The 24,472-nt window shown below is 37.1% G+C and overlaps 1 protein-coding gene across 1 annotated transcript in view; it reads left to right on the top strand.

Moving 5' to 3' along the window:
• The window catches only part of LOC117314800 (agrin-like), a 182,244-nt gene that overhangs the window by 103,247 nt on the left and 54,525 nt on the right, over positions 1-24,472 (top strand). Inside the window, exons 12-13 of the mRNA XM_033868904.1 lie at positions 4,945-5,082; positions 24,254-24,412. Of these exons, the coding sequence (XP_033724795.1) occupies positions 4,945-5,082; positions 24,254-24,412 (297 nt within the window). The remainder of the gene's footprint in view (positions 1-4,944; positions 5,083-24,253; positions 24,413-24,472) is intronic.

Genomic DNA, 24,472 nt, shown 5'->3' on the forward strand with positions numbered 1-24,472 from the left:
GTACCTCCAATAGACGACCTCAGGGCGGATATCGCCGACATTTCTACTCCATTGCAAGACGAATACAGGTGGCTTCAGAAATACGAGAAGCAACTAGAGATTTGGGAGAATCACCAGCTGTGTCATGGAGAGCTTTCCATGCAACACATGAAACTTCATCCAGTAGTAAACCGGATGTGTCAGTACTTCTGTCGTTATTTGAGGAATATGTGCAGTCATTAAATCCAGGACAAATTCCGGTTATCGCACTTGGTCAACCGCTCTATGAGCTTGTGAAACAGATACAGTGGATTTGGCCCGATTCATATGGCATCAACCAGTTTGTTGTAATGTTTGGCGGCCTGCATTTTGAGATGGGCCTGTTCAAATAAGTAAGTGACTGGTTAGAAGGATTGGGATGGACATTCGCATTAGCACAGGCGAACGTAGCCTCTTCTGGTACATCATATTCCTTTCTAAAAGCTTCCCATGTAACGCGGATGAGAAGAGCACACCAGCTAACTGTAATTGCTTTGTATAAACTGATGACCTCAGCCTATGACAACTATTCAGAATCTTTCGAAGAACAACCAATCTTGTTTAGATGAATGTCAAAGAATGACAAACGAAAGACCACAATTTAAGTACTGGCTATCAACGTTTAAACTTGAAAATACCATCTTGCTTTTTGTCAAAGCGATCCGACAAGGTCATTTTGAATTAAACATAGATATGTTGACAAGGTCAATCCCCTGGTTCTTCGCACGTGACCATAAGTGCAGAAAATTAATGTTTTCGACCAACGATCAAAGTATTTAATCGATCCCTCCTAGAAAAATTGATACAACACGCTAAACATGCAACCCTCAAATCCAGTTGGGTGCTGGGGGTTGTGTGGGCGAATTCCCTACATCCTACACAGATAGTTCCTTAGTTGGAAATCCTTGGAAGGATACAGAACACATTTTACAGCCATTCTGGATTTCATTGCCAGAGTAATCATCGTTTACTAAAGAACTTGTACACTGTGGCTGCAAGAAAGGTTGCAGACGAGCATGTAAATGTGCAAAATCCTCACTTCTGTGCACAGCTATTTGTACCTGTAGTATAACTAATGTTGAAAGAGATTGTAAAATGGAATGGAAATTAAGCAGAACAGGATGAACGTCAATATATTTTGAAGTCAAATTGATAATGTCGAAGTTGACTTTTACCCTGGGTTTTAACTACAAAAAAATAATAATAAAATAAAACCGGAAGTTGAATGACAATTTTCCATATTAGCTTATAGGAACTGGAAATCCAAATGAAAACAAGTCATGTGAGTCATCTTGCCACAAAAACAACATTGAAAATATTGGTAGGCAACTATTGATGTAATATGGTACAAATCATGTTATAGTAGTTTTAGGCAGCCATCTTGGATTTTGACAATTGAAGTTTGTTATCGCTATTTCTGAGAATGTACTGAATGGATCTTTCTGAAATTTCATATGTAAGTTTCCCTTGGTGCCTAGTTATGCATATTGCATTTTGAGACCAATCTGAAAACAACATGGCCGACAGGCAGCCATCTTGGATTTTGACAATTGAAGTTTGTTATCACTATTTCTGAGAACGTGTTTAAGGGATCTTTCTCAAATTTCATATGTAAGTTTCCCTTGGTGCCTAGTTATGCATATTGCGTTTTGAGACCAATCTGAAAACAACATGGCCGACAGGCAGCCATCTTGGATTTTGACAATTGAAGTTTGTTATGGCTATTTCTGAGAAAGTACTGAAGGGATCTTTCTCAAATTTCATATGTAAGTTTCCCTTGGTGCCTAGTTATGCATATTGCGTTTTGAAACCAATCGGATAACAACATGGCCGACAGGCAGCCATCTTGGATTTTGACAATTGAAGTTTGTTATCGCTATTTCTGAGAAAGTACTGAATGGATCTTTCTGAAATTTCATATGTAGGTTTCCCTTGGTGCCTAGTTATGCATATTGCATTTTGAGACCAATCTGAAAATAATATGGCCGACAGGCAGCCATCTTGGATTTTGACAATTGAAGTTTGTTATCACTATTTCTGAGAAAGTACGGAATGGATCTTTCTGAAATTTCATATGTAAGTTTCCCTTGGTGCCTTGTTATGCATATTGCGTTTTGAGACCAATCTGAAAACAACATGGCCGACAGGCAGCCATCTTGGATTTTGACAATTGAAGTTTGTTATCACTATTTCTGAGAAAGTACTGAATGGATCTTTCTTAAATTTCATATGGAGGTTCCCCTTGGTGCCTCGTTATGCTTATTGCATTTTGAGATCAATTGGAAATCAATATGGCCGACAGACCGCCATCTTGGATTTTGACAATTGAAGTTTGTTATCTCTATTTCTCAAAGTACTGAATGGATCTTTCTCAAATTTCATAAGTAGGTTCCCCTTGGTCCCTTGTATTGCATTTTTGGACCAGTCTGTCCTGAAAACAACCTGGCAAACAAACAGCTATTATCGTTAAATCTCAAATTTCTTATATAGCTAGGATTCCCTTGTTTGAAAAGTACTGGAGGGATGTCTCAATTTGCGCAGATTAGTAAAATGAAGGGAAAAGTAGAGAAAAGATCAATCTGACATGGAACCTATGAAGATCATTCAATGGTGGGCGCCAAGATCCCTCTGGGATCTCTTGTTTTAATTTGCAAATGTATTCGTCCTGAAACCCGGAAGTAGAAATGCATTTAGTTTCACAAAATGTGGCTTGTTTATAAGATTTAATATTGCTTCATAGCAGTAAATTCCACAATATTAGTACAAACAATGTCCTTTTAAAATTGATTATATTTTTGTTCCATTATAAAAGAGAAAATTGCGACAATTTTAAAGGAAAACCTGAAGTTCAGGTTTTTAAAGAAAAAAAAAAAATAATAATGAAGTATAAGTTGATTCATTTGCACACTTAATAGATTGTTAATAAACAGTATTTTATTACATAATACATGATGTACAACATATCCAACCATTGTTTTTGCCTAAAATCTAGTTTTTGTGATACCGCGGTGGCCATCTTGGATTTTACCGCAAGTAGGACTTTTGGCGATGGGTCCATATCTGAAATGTTTTGTTTGGTTATTAACTTTGTTCACACCAAGTTTCATGCTTTTACCACAAAATGCAGTATTTTTCTCTTATCTGCTGTACTAAACCAACCATGGAGGTTTCCTTAAGCAACGGCATGTGCCTTCTAAAAAAGTGTTTATATTGCTAATTGAAAATTTAAAACAAGAGATCCCAGAGGGATCTTGACGCCCACCATTGAACGATCTTCATAGGTTCCATGTCAGATTGATCTTTTCTCTTTTTTCCCTTCCTCTTACTAATCTGTATCAATTGAGAAACATCCCTCCAGTGCTTTTTAAACAAGGGAAGCTTATATATGAAATTTGAGATTTAGCAATAATGGTTGTCTGTCGACAATGTTTTCAGATAGGTCCAAAAATGCAATACGACGGAACAAGGGGAATCTACCTATGCAATTTGAGAAGGATTCCTTCAGTACTTTCTTAGAAATAGCGAAAACAAACTGCAATGTCAAAATTCAAGATGGCTGCCTGTCGGCCATGTTGTTTTCCGATCGGTCCTAAAATGTGATATGCATAACTAAGCACCAAGGGAAACCTACATATGAAATTTGAGAAAGACCCCTTCAGGACTTTCTCAGAAATACCGATAACAAACTTCAATTGTCAAAATCCAAGATGGCTGCCTGTCGGCCATGTTGTTTTCCGATCGGTCCCAAAATGCAATATGCATAACTAAGGACCAATGGGAAACTACATATGAAATTTGAGAAAGATTCCTTCAGTGCTTTCACAGAAATAGTGATAACAAACTTCAATTGTCAAAATCCAAGATGGCTGCCTGTCGGCCATTTTGTTTTCCGATCGGTACTAAAATGCAATATGCTTAACTAGGCACCAAGGGAAAACTACATATGAAATTTGAGAAAGATCCCTTCAGTACTTTCTCAGAAATAGCGATAACAAAATTCAATTGTCAAAATTCAAGATGGCTGCCTCTCGGCCATGTTGTTTTCCGATCGGTTCCAAAATGCAATATGCATAACTAGGGACCAAGGGAAAACTACATATGAAATTTGAGAAAGATCCCTTCAGTACTTTCTCAGAAATAGTGATACAAAATGTAACAAGAATTGTTTACGGACGGACCACGGACCAGGGACGCAGGGCGATTTGAATAGCCCACCATCTAATGATGGTGGGCTAAAAACACATGCATCTAAAGCTATATATTTTGCACATTGCAACTTCATAATCATTTCAATTTGATGATGACAATTATCAGCATAATTTGTCATATTTGTGAATGAGGTTTCATTGTAATAAGGATTGCATGCTTTGCCTCAAACAACAATGTTACAGTGAGTTATTTCAGACAACCATTACTATTTCTTGATTACAAACATTTAGCACTCAGCTATGTCTCCTTATTAAAAGAATATTTTGTTTTACAAATATTTGCTTCTAATCGCTACTAGTCAAAAAGTCTTTGATAGATTTGAACCAGACTGATCCCCCCCCCCCCCCCCCCCCCTTAAATAAAATCATGTTGTAAAAACAATCCCTGAGTTCTTTTCACACCCCTAGGGAGTCTTGAAGTCGTTTCTGTGTTGATTATATCTTTAAAGCAGTTGAGATCCCCACCCAATAACCACATACATTATAGCATTGTGCGACATCAACAAATAAAGCTGTTAATGAATTAAACATAAACATTATTTTGATATTGAGTCAAATCCAACAAGGTGAGCGATAAAGGCCTTCTGGGCCTCTTGTTTACATGTACATAAGACCACCCTACTGTGTTGTCAGAAAATTGTCAGAAGTGTATATGTTTTATTTTAAGAAAATATTTCAAAGCTAATCAATATCTACTGAGATTTATTTATATTTATAGACATCACTGAGGAACCTTGTGATGGAAACCCTCCATTAGTGGCTTCATTTCCCTACGAGTATAAATGTTCATCCATCTCTAACAACTGTCCACCTAACAGTTACTGCCATGAGCAGTTTGGCAAATGTTGTCAGGAAGGTATATCACCTTGTCATCCTCCCAATTTTCTTTTTTATTAACGTTGATTTAATCTTTATAAAAGTCTAGTTTGTAGCTTGACCTTGTTTGACCTTATTTGACCTTAGTTTGACCTTAGTTCCTGCTACACCTGCACCTCTATTCCTTGTTTATCTCTCACTGCTTTCTCCCCTGTATGAGTTATTTTGACACTTTCAATACCTGTGACCTTGCAACAATACCATATAATAGATAATCATATTCAAATCTCGGAGATTGTTCATTTTTTTTATTCCAAATTGTTTATATATTTTTTCAAACTTCTAGCATATTTTCACTATATAATTATTTTCTATCTCCAGCTATCCTTTTAATTTTTGTGGAAAATGTTTACCAATATTATATTATAGTGCAGAGGAAGTTTAATATTTATTTTTTTTGCATGTGACAAAATTTGTAATAAAACAACTTTCTGGTAAAATATTTAAACATATGGTAACATATTAAACATTAAACTGTAATATAGGCAGAGGCTCTGAACCCTCATCTTCCTGGAAGTGTTTTATACTGCCAAACTCCACAAGAAATATCCAATTCAGGTTTCATTATAACTTAATATTTAACTTTTTCAGTTTAAAAATGAGGAACAGGTATATTCTTAATGAGGTTATGAGCTTAATCTATATTTTCTAGAGGTTATACTTAGGGTAGGAGGGTATGGAGGTTTTTTTAACAGAATGCATGCTTGGTTTCTATTCCACTTTGTAGTTTGGATGCTTTGCATATATATGCTTGTATGTAGCAATGAGATAGCTTGTACATAAACATTGTTTTTACATCAAGATGGGTATCAATGTCATAGTTGACATGGAGTAATTGGAATGAAGATATAACTCTCAACATCGTGATAGGTGTATTTTGTATTGGTTTGTCTGAGATGAAGAACTCCCCAACACTATAAACCTATTCATCGACATTATATACATTTTTATCCAGGAGATTTTGTCATTCCATGAGTTTTCACAACAGTTTGTTTTAAATATATCTGGAACAACTAAAAGAAACCATTGAGCTTATGTCATGGCGCAGCGTCCGACATCAGCTTCTGTCAACATTTGTTTCAAATCGCTACTGGTAAAACATTTTTATTGGATTTTGACCAAATTTAGTCAGAAACATTCTTGGTTGAAGGGGAACAGATTTTGCATAAATAGTGACTCTAAGTCCCAAGGGGCCCATAGAGGAAATAGTGGTAATGCCTTTAAATTGCTACTTGTCATAAAGTTATGAATGGATTTGAACCAAATTTAGACTGAAAGATCCTTGGGAGAAGGGGAACAGATTTTGCATTAATGACGATTCTGACCTCTAAGGGGCTGGAGGGGCGGGGTCAAATAGGGGAAATGTTGGTAATTTCTTTTAATCGCTACTAATCATACAATTATTAATGGTTTGAACCCAATTTAGTCAGAAACATCTTTTGGGGAAGGGGAACAGATTTTGCGTACCTGGTGACTCTGACACACCCTCCCCCCCCCCCCCCCCCCAGGTGCCAGAGGGGTGGGGCATAATAGGGGAAATAGAGATAATGCCTTTAAATTGCTAATATTCATGAAGTTGCAAAAATGGTTGCTGTGATCCTCCATCCCATAACCATGTATAACATCGCTGGACGTTTAGGAATATAAACACAATTCTGATGTAAAAATAGGCCAGAGGGTCTTTCCCCACCCTATAAGTTTCTTTAGTTTCTGTAAACAGAATCATGTTGTAAAACAAACCCTGAGGTCTTTTCACACCCTTAGAGAGTTTGGACTTTGTTATTTCTTTAAAGCAGTTTGGATTCCCACACTATAACCATATATAGCATTGTTCGAGATTGACAAATAAAGCCACATATTAACGAATTAAACATGAACATTAATTACTTATTTGGTCAAATCCAACCAGGTGTGTGATACAGGCCCCATGGGCCTCTTGTTTATTGTTATCCCCTGTTTTCTTCAATCGTATCAATGTTTAAATGCCTTAAGGCTTTGGCCATGTTTAATTGCCTTTTTTGCCAGAATTTGGCCCTGTGTCTGTTTGTATGTTTTCTACTGTTTCCATGAAATAATTTCAAAAAATATTATCTGAGTATCATCAAACTTAGTAACAGAGTTATCGCCCTTTGAGAAACTTCTCGCAATATTTTCTTAAAGTATTCAAACTAAGGAACATGATTCAATATATTAAGCTCTCAGCCAGATTTGTGGTAGGTTTTGGTTTTTCAGTTCAATGTTTAATAGATATATATCACTCCAACATCATCATGTATATACCATCCAATGTCTACCATTATAGGGGGTATATAACATCCAATGTCTACCATTATAGGGGGTATATACCATCCAATGTCTACCATTATAGGGGGGTATATACCATCCAATGTCTACCATTATAGGGGGTATATACCATCCAATGTCTACCATTATAGGGGGTATATACCATCCAATGTCTACCATTATAGGGAGTATATACCATCCAATGTCTACCATTATAGAGGGTATATACCACCCAATGTCTACCATTATAGGGGGTATATACCATCCAATGTCTACCATTATAGGGGTATGTACCATCCAATGTCTACCATTATAGGGGGTATATACCATCCAATGTCTACCATTTTAGGGGGTATATACCATCCAATATCTACCATTATAGGGGGTATATACCATCAAATGTCTACCATTATAGGGGGTATATACCATCTAGTGTCTACCATTATAGGGGGTATATACCATCCAATGTCTACCATTATAGGGGGTATATACCATCCAATGTCTACCATTGTAGGGGGTATATACCATCCAATGTTTACCATTATAGGGGGGTATATACCATCCAATGTCTACCATGATAGGGGGGTATATACCATCCAATGTTTACCATTATAGGGGGGTATATACCATCCAATGTCTACCATTGTTGGGGGTATATACCATTCAATGTCTGCCATTGTAGGGGGGTATATACCATCCAATGTCTACCATTATAGGGGGTACATACCATCCAATGTCCACCATTTTAGGGGGTATATACCATCCAATGTCTACCATTGTAGGGGGGTATATACATGTACCATCCAATGTCTACCATTATAGGGGGTACATACCATCCAATGTCTACCATTATAGGGGGTATATACCATCCAGTGTATACCATTAAAGGGGGTATATACCATCCAATGTCTACCATTATTGGGGGTATATACCATCCAATGTGTACCATTATAGGGGGGTACATACCATCCAATGTCTACCATTGTATGGGTATATACCATCTAGTGTCTACCATTATAGGGGGTACATACCGTCCAATGTCTACCATTATAGGGGGGGGGGGCATATACCATCCAATGTCTACAATTTATAGGGAGGTATATACCATCCAATGTCTACCATTGTTGGGGGTATATACCATCCAATGTCTACCATTTATAGGGGTATATACCATTCAATGTCTACCATTATAGGGGGTATATACCATCCAATGTCTACCATTATAGGGGGGTATATACCATCCAATGTCTACCATTGTTGGGGGTATATACCATCCAATGTCTACCATGATAGGGGGGGTATATACCATCCAATGTCTACCATGATATGGGGGTATATACCATCCAATGTTTACCATTATAGGGGGGTATATACCATCCAATGTCTTCTACCATTATAGGGGTATATACCATCCAGTGTCTACCATTATAGGGGGTATATACAATGCAATATTTACCATTGTAGGGGGGTATATACCATCCAATGTTTACCATTGTAGGGGGGTATATACCATCCAATGTCTACCATTATATGGGGTACATACCGTCCAATGTCTACCATTTTAGGGGGTATATACCATCCAATGTCTACCATTGTTGGGGGTATATACCATCTGATGTCTACCATTATAGGGGTATATACCATTCAATGTCTGCCATTGTAGGGGGGTATATACCATCCAATGTCTACCATTATAGGGGGTACATACCATCCAATGTCTACCATTTTAGGGGGTATATACCATCCAATGTCTACCATTATTGGGGGTATATACCATCCAATGTCTACCCTTATAGGGGGTACATACCATCCAATGTCTACCATTGTATGGGTATATACCGTCCAATATCTGCCATTGTAGGGGGTATATACCATCTAGTGTCTACCATTATAGAGGGTACATACCGTCCAATGTCTACCATTATAGGGGGGGGGGGGGCATATACCATCCAATGTCTACAATTTATAGGGAGGTATATACCATCCAATGTCTACCATTGTTGGGGGTATATACCATCCAATGTCTACCATTTATAGGGGTATATACCATTCAATGTCTACCATTATTGGGGGTATATACCATCCAATGTGTACCATTATAGGGGGGTACATACCATCCAATGTCTACCATTGTATGGGTATATACCATCTAGTGTCTACCATTATAGGGGGTACATACCGTCCAATGTCTACCATTATAGGGGGGGGCATATACCATCCAATGTCTACAATTTATAGGGAGGTATATACCATCCAATGTCTACCATTGTTGGGGGTATATACCATCCAATGTCTACCATTTATAGGGGTATATACCATTCAATGTCTACCATTATAGGGGGTATATACCATCCAATGTCTACAATTATAGGGGGGTATATACCATCCAATGTTTACCATTGTAGGGGGGTATATACCATCCAATGTCTACCATTATATGGGGTACATACCGTCCAATGTCTACCGTTTTAGGGGGTATATACCATCCAATGTCTACCATTATAGGGGGTACATACCATCCAATGTCTACCATTATAGGGGGTATATACCATTCAGTGTATACCATTAAAGGGGGTATATACCATCCAATGTCTACCATTATTGGGGGTATATACCATCCAATGTCTACCCTTATAGGGGGGTACATACCATCCAATGTCTACCATTGTATGGGTATATACCGTCCAATATCTGCCATTGTAGGGGGTATATACCATCTAGTGTCTACCATATAGGGGGTACATACCGTCTAATGTCTACCATTATAGGGGGGGGCATATACCATCCAATGTCTACCATTGTTGGGGGTATATACCATCCAATGTCTACCATTTATAGGGGTATATACCATTCAATGTCTACCATTATTGGGGGTATATACCATCCAATGTCTACCATTATAGGGGGTATATACCATCCAATGTCTACCATTATAGGGGGGTATATACCATCCAATGTCTACCATTGTTGGGGGTATATACCATCCAATGTCTACCATGATAGGGGGGTATATACCATCCAATGTCTACCATGATAGGGGGGTATATACCATCCAATGTTTACCATTATAGGGGGGTATATACCATCCAATGTCTTCTACCATTATAGGGGTATATACCATCCAGTGTCTACCATTATAGGGGGTATATACAATGCAATATTTATCATTGTAGGGGGGTATATACCATCCAATGTTTACCATTGAAGGGGGGTATATACCATCCAATGTCTATCATTATATGGGGTACATACCGTCCAATGTCTACCATTTTAGGGGGTATATACCATCCAATGTCTACCATTGTTGGGGGTATATACCATCTGATGTCTAGCATTATAGGGGTATATACCATTCAATGTCTGCCATTGTAGGGGGGTATATACCATCCAATATCTACCATTATAGGGGGTATATACCATCCAATGTCTACCCTTATAGGGGGGGTACATACCATCCAATGTCTACCATTGTATGGGTATATACCATCCAATATCTGCCATTGTAGGGGGGTATATACCATCTAGTGTCTACCATTATAGGGGGTATATACCATCCAATGTCTACCATTATAGGGGAGGGGGTATATACCATCCAATATCTACCATCGTAGAGGTATATACCATCCAATGTCAAGCATTATAGGGGGTACATACCATCCAATGTCTACCATTTTAGGGGGTATATACCATCCAATGTCTACCATTGTAGGGGTTATATACCATCCAATGTCTACTATTGCTGGGGGTATATACCATCAGATGTCTACCATTATAGGGGTATATACCATTCAATGTCTACCATTATATGGGGTACATACCATCCAATGTCTACCGTTTTAGGGGGTATATACCATCCAATGTCTACAATTATAGGGGGTACATACCATCCAATGTCTACCATTATAGGGGGGTATATACCATCCAGTGTATACCATTAAAGGGGGTATAAACCATCCAATATCTACCATTATAGGGGGTACATACCATCCAATGTCTACCCTTATAGGGGGGTACATACCATCCAATGTCTAACATTGTATGGGTATATACCATCCAATATCTGCCATTGTAGGGGGGTATATACCATCTAGTGTCTACCATTATAGGGGGTATATACCATCCAATGTCTACCATTATAGGGGAGGGGGGTATATACCATCCAATATCTACCATTGTAGGGGTATATACCATCCAATGTCAAGCATTATAGGGGGTACATACCATCCTACCATTGTAGGGGGGGGGGGTATATACCATCCAATGTCTACCATTGTAGGGGGTATACACCATCCAATGTCTACCATTATAGGGGGTTATATACCATCCAATGTCTACCATTATATGGGGTACATACCGTCCAATGTCTACCATTTTAGGGGGTATATACCATCCAATGTCTACCATTGTTGGGGGTATATACCATCTGATGTCTACCATTATAGGGGGTTATATACCATCCAATGTCTACCCAGTATAGGGGAGGGGGGTATATACCATCCAATATCTACCATTGTAGGGGTATATACCATCCCATGTCAAGCATTATAGGGGGTACATACCATCCTACCATTGTAGGGGGGGGGGGGTATATACCATTCAATGTCTGCCATTGTAGGGGGTATATACCATCCAATTTCTACCATTATAGGGGGTACATACCGTCCAATGTCTACCATTTTAGGGGGTATATACCATCCAATGTCTACCATTTTAGGGGGTATATACCATCCAATGTCTACCATTGTTGGGGGTATATACCATCTGATGTCTACCATTATAGGGGTATATACCATCCAATGTCTACCATTATAGGGGGTATATACCATCCAATGTCTACCATTATAGGGGGTATATACCATCTAATATCTACCATTATAGGGGGTACATACCATCCAATGTCTACCATTGTTGGGGGTATATACCATTCAATGTCTGCCATTGTAGGGGGGTATATACCATCCAATGTCTACCATTATAGGGGGTACATACCGTCCAATGTCTACCATTTTAGGGGGTATATACCATCCAATGTCTACCATTTTAGGGGGGTATATACATGTACCATCCAATGTCTACCATTGTTGGGGGTATATACCATCCAATTTCTACCATTGTAGGGGGGTATATACCATCCAATGTCTATGATTATAGGGGGTATATACCATCCAATGTCTACCATTATAGGGGGTATATACCATCCAATGTCTACCATGATAGGGGGGTATATACCATCCAATGTCTACCATTATAGGGGTATATACCATCCCAATGTCTACCATTATAGGAGGTATATACCATCTGATGTCTACCATTGTAGGGGGTATATACCATCCAATGTCTACCTTGATAGGGGGGTATATACCATCCAATGTCTACCATTATAGGGGGTACATGCGATCCAATGTCTACCATTATAGGGGGTATATACCATCCAATGTCTACCATTGTAGGGGGTATACACCATCCAATGTCTACCATTATAGGGGGTTATATACCATCCAATGTCTACCATTATATGGGGTACATACCGTCCAATGTCTACCATTTTAGGGGGTATATACCATCCAATGTCTACCATTGTTGGGGGTATATACCATCTGATGTCTACCATTATAGGGGGTTATATACCATCCAATGTCTACCCAGTATAGGGGAGGGGGGTATATACCATCCCATATCTACCATTGTAGGGGTATATACCATCCCATGTCAAGCATTATAGGGGGTACATACCATCCTACCATTGTAGGGGGGGGGGGGGGTATATACCATTCAATGTCTGCCATTGTAGGGGGTATATACCATCCAATTTCTACCATTATAGGGGGTACATACCGTCCAATGTCTACCATTTTAGGGGGTATATACCATCCAATGTCTACCATTTTAGGGGGTATATACCATCCAATGTCTACCATTGTTGGGGGTATATACCATCTGATGTCTACCATTATAGGGGTATATACCATCCAATGTCTACCATTATAGGGGGTATATACCATCCAATGTCTACCATTATAGGGGGTATATACCATCTAATATCTACCATTATAGGGGGTACATACCATCCAATGTCTACCATTGTTGGGGGTATATACCATTCAATGTCTGCCATTGTAGGGGGGTATATACCATCCAATGTCTACCATTATAGGGGGTACATACCGTCCAATGTCTACCATTTTAGGGGGTATATACCATCCAATGTCTACCATTTTAGGGGGGTATATACATGTACCATCCAATGTCTACCATTGTTGGGGGTATATACCATCCAATTTCTACCATTGTAGGGGGGTATATACCATCCAATGTCTATGATTATAGGGGGTATATACCATCCAATGTCTACCATTATAGGGGGTATATACCATCCAATGTCTACCATGATAGGGGGGTATATACCATCCAATGTCTACCATTATAGGGGTATATACCATCCCAATGTCTACCATTATAGGAGGTATATACCATCTGATGTCTACCATTGTAGGGGGTATATACCATCCAATGTCTACCTTGATAGGGGGGTATATACCATCCAATGTCTACCATTATAGGGGGTACATGCGATCCAATGTCTACCATTATAGGGGGTATATACCATCCAATGTCTACCATTATAGGGGGGTATATACCATCCAATGTCTACCATTATAGGGGTATATTTACATTCTGTGTTGCATTTGCCTATATGTCGTTAGTAAACCAAATTGTATTCATGAGACTGTATACTATAATTGACAGTGATTCGGTCAGAGTTGGAATACAGACCCAGGTGTTGCTGGTCACAGCAATGGCCGCCAGTTACTTTCGGCCTGGAGAGATTTCAAATGCTAGCATTTATTATCCACAAGTAAAGATCACAACACAAAAAATAAAGCAACTTCACAAGTTATGAGAGTAATATTTTATAATTAAAACAAAATGTAGTCAACACAAAATAACTATAAATGCCGTTCTTGATCTAATAATGATCAAATTGCCAATGTCGTCACACTCACAGGGGCTCGTTTCCAAATTTTCAGAAATGTAAGTCATGACAACATTAAAAGTCCAGTATTTATAAAAATAAAAATAAAATTAAAATCTTGTGAAAAATCGGAAGCATCGACATGGTTTCCGGTTGTGTATGTATATTTAGGGGATAGTAAGTTGTTTTGAGTGGCTATACTGGCGATTAGAACATGAAATTTGGTTTGAACTCGAGACCGATAGGTCGAGAGTTTAAACCAAATTTCATGTTCTAATCGCCAGTATAGCCACGAAAAACAACGTACTATCCCCATTCTAACACGTTTACTATCGCATATATTTAGAAACATTGTTTTACAGTGCTACAAGTACGCTGTTAAATACTCTGTGACCTCCGTTAGTGATGTGTCATACTGTGGCGGATTGACCAATCAGAGAGAAGCTATCAAAGTCGGTCAATTGGCCACGCCCATACAGGCGAGAGCTCGGTCTGTATGTTAACGAAGCGGGGTATTTGGATTGTTGTGAAAGTCCTGTTTCCGAAGATTTAAAGACATATTTGGATTTACGCAGTATGCTTAACGACATATGCATTTTAACAAAGTCAGGGTTGATGTGTTTCTACAGGCTCAACCGTTATGTGAAGTTGTGTGCACTTGTTCCATTTCATTTCGGATTTTACTTGACCTTAGATGCTTACACACGGACGAAATGAACGTTTCAATCAATAAATGACGGTAAGAATGATGTTAACGATTTTTGTTAAATTTATTAAGTTAATTCATTCTATTCGATTTCTTCACTTTCGATTCCAATATCACGGGTCATCAATCATAAATGGTGCAGAGTGTTGAATTTCCCTACGAGTCGAACTTGACGCCATATTGTTTTGATTAGAAACGGGGCGTGGCTTAAAACGATAGGTCATGGTTCTATCGCAGATTAGAAGTCGGTCCGCAACCAATCAAAACACGCGTTGCAAACGAATCGTGTTAGAATGGATTTTAGTTTGGTGGTTATGCACTGATGTTAAAGGCCTACCTTACAAAATCGAGCCCCTGTGAAGTTGAAAATCGTCTGCTAAGACACGACTGGTTAGACTTGAATCTTTTTCGAACGAAATATCTTTGGAATCGTTTTCACCTACTGTCAAGACGACTTTCATTTAGAATTTAAGAACTGATATTCTTCTGAAAACAATGTAAATCCAGTCGTTAGAAACAGAAGTATTTCCGAGGAATCGAGTCTGTCCTATGCAATATCCGTTCAAAGCCGCATCACTTCTAAATGTTATACCATCTGATGTCTACCATTATAGGGGGTATATACCATCCAATGTCTACCATTATAGGGGGTATATACCATCCAATGTCTACCATTATAGGGGGTACATACCGTCCAATGTCTACCATTATAGGGGGTACATACCGTCCAATGTCTACCATTTTAGGGGGTACATACCATCCAATGTCTACCATTATAGGGGGGTATATACCATCCAATGTCTACCATTATAGGGGGTATATACCATCTGATGTCTACCATTATACGGGGGTATATACCATCAAATGTCTACCATTATAGGGGGTATATACCATCCAATGTCTACCATTATAGGGGGGTATATACCATCCAATGTCTACCATTATAGGGGGTATATACCATCCAATGTCTACCATTATAGGGGGTATATGCCATCTAGTGTCTACCATTATAGGGGTATAATTACCATTCAATCTAAACAGCAAATCCAGCCAAAACAGTTGCTATTTTACAAGGCTATACATCCCTACTAGGGTGCAATTTAATAGAAGTAACTTGATACAATTTTGATATGTATCATGTCAAACTGTGGGCCTTGCTGTTGACATCTAATTTGTTCAGTAGTTCGTAAATTTCAACAAATCATGAGAACAATGCATGTTTCGGGGGGACATAATTAACTCATTTGTATCTCATTTATTGTGCAAAACAGTCATGTCGTTTTGCTCACAAGGGTCTAAAGCACAAAATAGGAGCCTTGGTTTAACTGGATTGGACTTTATTACAATATTAACACTGATTTTATTTAGACCTTGAAATGCAAATGGCGGTTGTGAATAATATCACACAATTATGGCATATAAGAAGGTATTTCAAACGTCAAAAATGTTCATTTTAGATACTATAGGGAACTTTAGACATGGCAGGAAGACTGTTTTTAGGAAAAAATGTTCATCTGTTGAGTTTGGGGTAAAAGATACATATTTCTGAAAAATGCCCAAAACTGACCAGTTTGACAATTCGTTTTAAAAAGGTCATTCTGACTATAATCAGATGTCTTAAAAGTATGATATAGGAGCATTTTTAATGGCTGAAATTCCCACTTTATGTCATATTTGTGCAATATCATCCACAGCTGCCATTTGCATTTCAAGGTTAAAACAAAATATGTGTTTATACCTACATAAAGTCAAATTCGGTCAAACAAATGCTCCTACCCTGTGCTATAGACACTTGTGAACATGACAGCTGGGCTATTTTTCAGGTTTGGTAATTTTTGTGACTTAGAATTATTCCATGCTACAACTTACCACAAAGTAACTCTATAGAAGAAGTTGTTGGCATCTACAGCAAATTATTGGTGATTTTAAGACACTACATGTCCAACCAAACATTTTGGTATATTACATGACTATTTTTGTGCAAATTTTAAGATATTTATTCGTGTTTGAAATTCAACATTATTCTGCTATATAGATGACCCTTAAACAGATATTACAAGTTGAGTCTTATAAGATATCATTGAGAAAAAATTCTTATTTCTTGAATAGTGCTTTTGTCTTTTTTTAATCAACATGAATGTTTCCTTGTCTGAATGTTTACTCTATATCTGTTTGTTGATCACCCTGTTTTTATTTGAAACCTTATGACAGTCTGCACCATCTGATACTATTCATTCATTGTAATGACTCACATTATGGCTGCTGTGGACCAGGGAAGAAAGACTGTCCTAGTAAGTATGCCCTCAGTTAGCTGTCCTGTAGGCCTCAAATACTATACTGTAGTTATATTGTAGTCCACTAATGATCATACGTTAGAGCTATTTTAGGGCAGTGGAAATAGTGTAATAAATCATTTGTCTAATCCTGAGTGTAAATCTGAATATAGTAATTATTATGTCCATTCTAAATCGACTCCAAAACACAAATATTCCTTAGTACATACATTTTGTGATATTCTTTGCATGGGCAATCAATCACAACAAGCTTGACAATGATCTGGTGAAAAGACAAAACAAATCAGTCCAAATTCCATCTACTCGATCCTGGCTGTTAATGCTTACAGCTTCATTCCATTTTTTAAAGATAACAACTTTAGTTTAGAAAATGAGATTTTCCAATGAGGTGGCCTATAAAATTAGGTTATTGCATATGGTTTTTAGCAATTAGAGATTCATTTAACCTGAGTGAGATGAGTGTGTGTTTTAGTTCCGAGTGATGAGATAACTAACTTGCATACTTCTCACCTCGAAGAAGCAGAAAGCTTTTGAGTCCCCATAACCTACCTTTTCATTGTTGTAAATTTTACGATACCTGTATCAGTATTTCTCCGTATCAGGGAATCTTGGCTCAATACTACATTGATAATACTACCATCAACCATTCTTATGGATGCAAGGCTATTTTTCATGGTTTGCATAATGAATATCAACTAAATACAATATGCATCTTTCAACATAAATTAAGTTAGAGGTTTGAGAACATTCTACAGAATGAAGCTTGAGTAACTATGTATATACATGTACAACTCCAGAGTCGGGAAAATGTAAGGAATGTCTGGTCATTTCAACAAGTAGAATAAAATATGGGAAAGAACAGTGAATTTCGGTTCAGAAACTGGGGAGACTGAAACAGAAAAGAAAACTACATTTTCAGTTTAATTTTCAAAATGTGGCAAAGGTACAGGATATTGCAGCAATTTTTATACATAAGGCATTGTTAATCCACAAGGAACTCCGGTAATTTCCATCGTATCAAGGAATGTGTAATTTTGTATGAGACAATGGCTCCTGGAAGTTATAAAACTTTTGATCAATGGTGTTCCTCTCGCATGAAGAGTACTGGCAAGTATCTTATCAATCAAGCCTTAGATCAATTTCATTCAAACTTGGTCAAGTGGTAAATAATTAATGCCTGCTTTTTCAGAATAAGGTTTTACCAGATCTGTTTCTTTGTAAACATAATGGAGGCTTTGATTTGTCAAAATCAAGATTATTGTCCAAGTCGCATTAAGCTGAAAACTGATATATATATTATATTAGTGTTTTGAGGGATAAAAAATACACATACATGTAATGTTATTTTCCAAAACAGTAGATGACATTTGGTTGCCAGGGTTGCAAATGAGGGGTAGCAGGAGTATGATACATGTGTATATATATATATTATATACTACCATTGGCTTTCAGTTCTAGTCGTCACATCATAACTGCCTCTATGTTGTTTTTAAAGAGTGGGTGGAAAGAATCGTGAATGCACCACCCTTTTTATAGCATGGGAGTAGAAAGAATGAAACATATATATACATGTACAGTTAAACATGTCGTGTGTTCTCCTTTCTCCCCTAACTAATACAATCGCACAACTAGATTAAAGTGAGAACAGGATAAGGTATTTGTTATAGTTAATAACACTTTATAAGGTCATATCTATGAGAGGGAGGTTTGACTGAATTAATTGTCTTTCGGACATGAAAACTTTGCAAAACATTGTTTCATTGTTTTGCTTCATAATGTTGCATTTCTTGGTGAAATTAGGTTTAAGGAAATTGAGAAGAGCAAATTTGTTAAATTATTTATGTACGTAGACAGATAGAATATGATCATTTGTTTATCTCCACAATAATCTTCATGTTTTGTTCCAGGTTATAATTTATAGTGAATATTATGGAAACAGGTATAAAATATCAAATGCCTTTAATCTCATGTATTTACATTTTCAGATTATTTGATAAGCAAATGTTGATTAAAGATGTACCAGGAAAACTTTCAAGCTACCTGCAGATTAGAGAAAAAAAAATGCATGATCCATGAAATATTTTAAGTTTTGATTTTGTATTTAATTTTCATTATTTACGTTTACACCTTCAATTTTTGTATATTATTAGCATGGCGCTGTGTTTTGTGTCTGAAAAGTGATCCTTATACATGTACATCAGTGAATGCTGAGTATATCGTTTTCTGTTATAAACAAATACGGTCATGTGGTCATAAATTATATACATTTAAAATAATTTAAAAAAAAACGAAACAGTTTTTTATGTTAACTTCAATTTATTTTGATAATAAATCATAATGAACTTAGCATTAATTTGAAATGCCAGAATAAAGGTAAATTTTTAAGTAAAAGCTTGATATATGTTTGAGCAATGTACATTATATAAAAAAGAAACACACTTAAAGATTGATGTTTATTGTACTCAGTGTTGTATAAATTATGCGACCCTATTGATATTGTCGCATAAATTATGCGACCCTATTGATATTGTTGTAGTATAGATTATACGTGTACGACACACTGTTGATATTGTCATATAAATTACGCGACCTTATTGATATTGTCATTGTATAGATTATACGACACACTCTTGATATTGTCGTTGTATAGATTATACGACACACTCTTGATATTGTCGTTGTATAGATTATACGACACACTCTTGATATTGTCGTTGTATAGATTATACGACACACTGTTGATATTGGTGTTGTATAGATTATACGACACACTGTTGATATTGGTGTTGTATAGATTATACGACACACTGTTGATATTGGTGTTGTATAGATTATACGACACACTGTTGATATTGGTGTTATATAGATTATATGACACACTGTTGATATTGGTGTTATATAGATTATACGACACACTGTTGATATTGGTGTTATATAGATTATACGACACACTGTTGATATTGGTGTTATATAGATTATACGACACACTGTTGATATATATTGTTGTTGTATAAATTGCGTGACACACTATTTACACATTTCATGTTAAAAATTATAGGTTCTATCATACACATTGCTATAAAGTGATGTCCAGTTTTCATGGCAACTCTTAAGTGGAAGAAATAGTTAAAAAAAAACACCTTTTGATTTCACTTTAATTATCATCATTGACCAGATATTGACAATAGTTTTCTACTTACTGAAACATGAAGCTTATTAGGTCATCTGACCCATTGTATGATGTCATCTTTACATAGTTATATCTATCAAAACAGTTATGATTTCGTGAAAAAATGTCATAGGGTGTATTCATTTAACATTTTTGTTTCAAATTAAATACATTTTGACTACAGATCTTTATACCGACAGTGTGTTTGAAAATTCTAATAGTAGTGGATATATATCTCTTTTCAAAAAGTTGACTAAATGATATTGAATGAGTGATATCACTCAATGGGAATCAATAGGCAAAAAGGTGTCACAAGGATTAGTGGGGACTAGATAATCACACACTAGGATTAGTGGGGACTGGGTAATCACACACTAGGATTAGTGGGGACTGGATAATTACACACTAGGATTAGTGGGGCTGGATAATTATACACAAGGATTAGTGGGGACTGGATAATTTCACACTAGGATTAGTGGGGACTTGATAATTACACAAGGATTAGTGGGGACTTGTTAATTACACACTAGGATTAGTGGGGACTGGATAATCACACACTAGGATTAGTGTGGACTAGATAATCACACACTAGGATTAGTGAGGACTATATAATCACACACTAGGATTGGTGTGGACTAGATAATCACACACTAGGATTAGTGGGGACTATATAATCACACACTAGGATTAGTGTGGACTAGATAATCACACACTAGGATTAGTGGGGACTAGATAATCACACACTAGGATTAGTGTGGACTTGATGATCACACACTAGGATTAGTGGGGACTGGATAATCACACACTAGGATTGGTGTGGAGTAGATAATCACACACTAGGATTAGTGTGGACTAGATAATCACACACAAGGATTAGTGTGGACTACATAATCACACACTAGGATTGGTGTGGACTAGATAATCACACACTAGGATTGGTGGGGACTTGATAATCACACACTAGGATTAGTGTGGACTAGATAATCACACACTAGGATTAGTGGGGACTGGATAATCACACACTAGGATTAGTGTGGACTAGATAATCACACACTAGGATTAGTGGGGACTGGATAATCACACACTAGGATTAGTGGGGACTAGATAATCACACACTAGGATTGGTGGGGACTTGATAATCACACACTAGGATTAGTGGGGACTAGATAATCACACACTAGGATTAGTGGGGACTGGATAATCACACACTAGGATTAGTGGGGACTAGATAATCACACACTAGGATTGGTGGGGACTTGATAATCACACACTAGGATTAGTGGGGACTAGATAATCACACACTAGGATTAGTGGGGACTAGATAATCACACACTAGGATTAGTGTGGACTAGATAATCACACACTAGGATTAGTGGGGACTGGATAATCACACACTAGGATTAGTGTGGACTAGATAATCACACACTAGGATTAATGGGGACTAGATAATCACACTAGGATTAGTGGGGACATGATAATTACACACTAGGATTAGTGGGAACTAGAATAATGATAACCACACACTAGGATTAGTGGGAACTAGATAATCACACACTAGGATTAGTGGGGACTAGATAATCACACACTAGGATTGGTGTGGACTGGATAATCACACACTAGGATTAGTGTGGACTGGATAATCACACACAAGGATTAGTGGGGACTGGATAATCACACACTAGGATTAGTGGGTCTGGATAATCATACACAAGGATTAGTGGGGACTGGATAATCACACTAGGATTGGTGGGGACTTGATAATCACACACTAGGATTAGTGGGGACTGGATAATTACACACTAGGATTATAGTGGCTAGAATTAGTGGGGACTAGAATAATGATAATCATACACTAGCATTAGTGGGGACTAGATAATCACCCACTATGATTAGTGGGGACTTCAATTTCAATTTCTTTATTAACTGTGGGCCATATTGCCCATTAGCACATGTTATAATATACAAAGTCGTAATATACGTGAACAGCAATAGAAATTACAAAGTGGAGAACGAGTTCAGAGTTTGTACATATAGCCAGGATTTTATTGGCTTCAAAAAAAACATTTGCATGATACAATTCACTGACATAAGTTACACTCAATACCTTATATTAAATATAAAAGTCTATACTTAGTCAAGTCATTTACTATTGGTTACATATAATATTGATATAATAACAGTATATTAAAAGCTATGTATTTGGTCCAAATGAATGATCTCAACGGTGAGGGAGATGCGAGAGTGGTTGGGGATACCCCTACCAGAAACTCGCACATCCCCCGTTGAGATCAGGCAGATCTGATTGTATGGTGAAATACTTATGTGTATCAAGTTAAAATATATGGAGTGAATGTAGGGGGAAATGAACAAGTTAAAGACATGCGGCTCGAATCTTATTAGCTTCGAAAATAAATTTGCCTAAACGAGTTAGCCGTTTGATATTATTTACATTCAATAGCTGTATCAATTTAAACATTGAAGGTTTCTGCCAGTAATATTTTTTAATGAGACGACGTCTTAAGTTATTGTACATGTTACATTTCAATATAAAATGGTATTCATCCTCTACTTCAGTCGTTGACTTACAAATTATACAATATCTTTTATGTCGATCAATATTCTTGTAGCGGCCAGTTTCGATTGCTAAAGAATGTGCAGACTTACGAATTTTCGATAAACATATTCTGTAATTCATAGGTATATATTTTGTTAAGTGAAATTGAATGGAAAAATTGTCTGATATAAAAAGCATTTAGAAGACTTTTCTAAGAGATCTCTTAAATGTTGCCTAGCTTGATCAAAAATTCTTTGACGTATACAAGATAAAGTAGCTTTAGAATTATGTGATGATTGGCAGAGCCATACATCACCAAAACCTAAGGAGCAAAGTAGATCCTTTACACATTGTACCAAATTAAAACATGACCCAGTGTTCTTAGTTAACAAAAAGTTGTACGCAGTATCTAAAATACAATTTTTCGTGTCAAGTAGTTTGAACCAGTATTTTATTATCCTATATCTCCTTGTGTATTCTAAAGGGAAACGGCCAAGTTCCCAGTATACCATTGCATTATTTGTAGATTTTTTAACTTTAAGTAATCTCTTACAAAAATGTAAATGGACCTGTTCAATATCTAACCCTTTGGTCGACCCCCAAACTTCACATGAATAGAATAAAATGCTACTTACATAGGTGTCAAACATACTCAGCATGGTTTTACAATTTAGATTCATGTTTACACATTTAGAAAACAAAGCAAACATAGCTTTACGTCCTTGGTCAGACAATTTTTTTTTGTACATTTGTGAATTTATTATTGTATCTAAAGTTTACGCCAAGATAGGAGAAATCGTCAACACAATCAAGTTTTTCCTCGCAGTAAGACCATATTTCACAGTTACGGATTTTCCCGCCTTGATAACGATTTGAAATTCACTGACAAGGATTAGTGGGTCTGGATAATCATACACAAGGATTAGTGGGGACTGGACAGTGATCAAATTTTGATAAAAGTGAAAAAATGAATTGATTATGAAATATGATAATGAAGTTTACCCCCTATATTGTAACTTTTTTGTAGCTACTAGTTACTATTTCAGAAAGTATATCCCACGGAAAAAGAAATTCATGAGAAAAAATAACCTGCTGTATTAAGTTGTTTTACTATAGGTCTGCCGGAGAACTGAGATTGTTGACCACATACACTTTGCTCTATCTTTTCACAGCTGATTGTATCTGTAATGAAAAAGGATCGGTGAGCATCATCTGTAACCCTGTAACACGTAAATGTAGCTGTAAACCAGGCGTCGGTGGCAAACTGTGTAATTACTGCCTTCCTGGCTACTGGGGGCTTGCTCTCAACCAGGACAGTGTCGGCTGTGTTCGTAAGTTTGCTACTTATATTAGTAACCCCCCCCCCTCTCTCTCTCTCTCTCTCTCTCTCT

This window comes from Pecten maximus, chromosome 16 (genome assembly GCF_902652985.1).
Source record: "Pecten maximus chromosome 16, xPecMax1.1, whole genome shotgun sequence".
Lineage (NCBI taxonomy): Eukaryota > Metazoa > Mollusca > Bivalvia > Pectinida > Pectinidae > Pecten > Pecten maximus.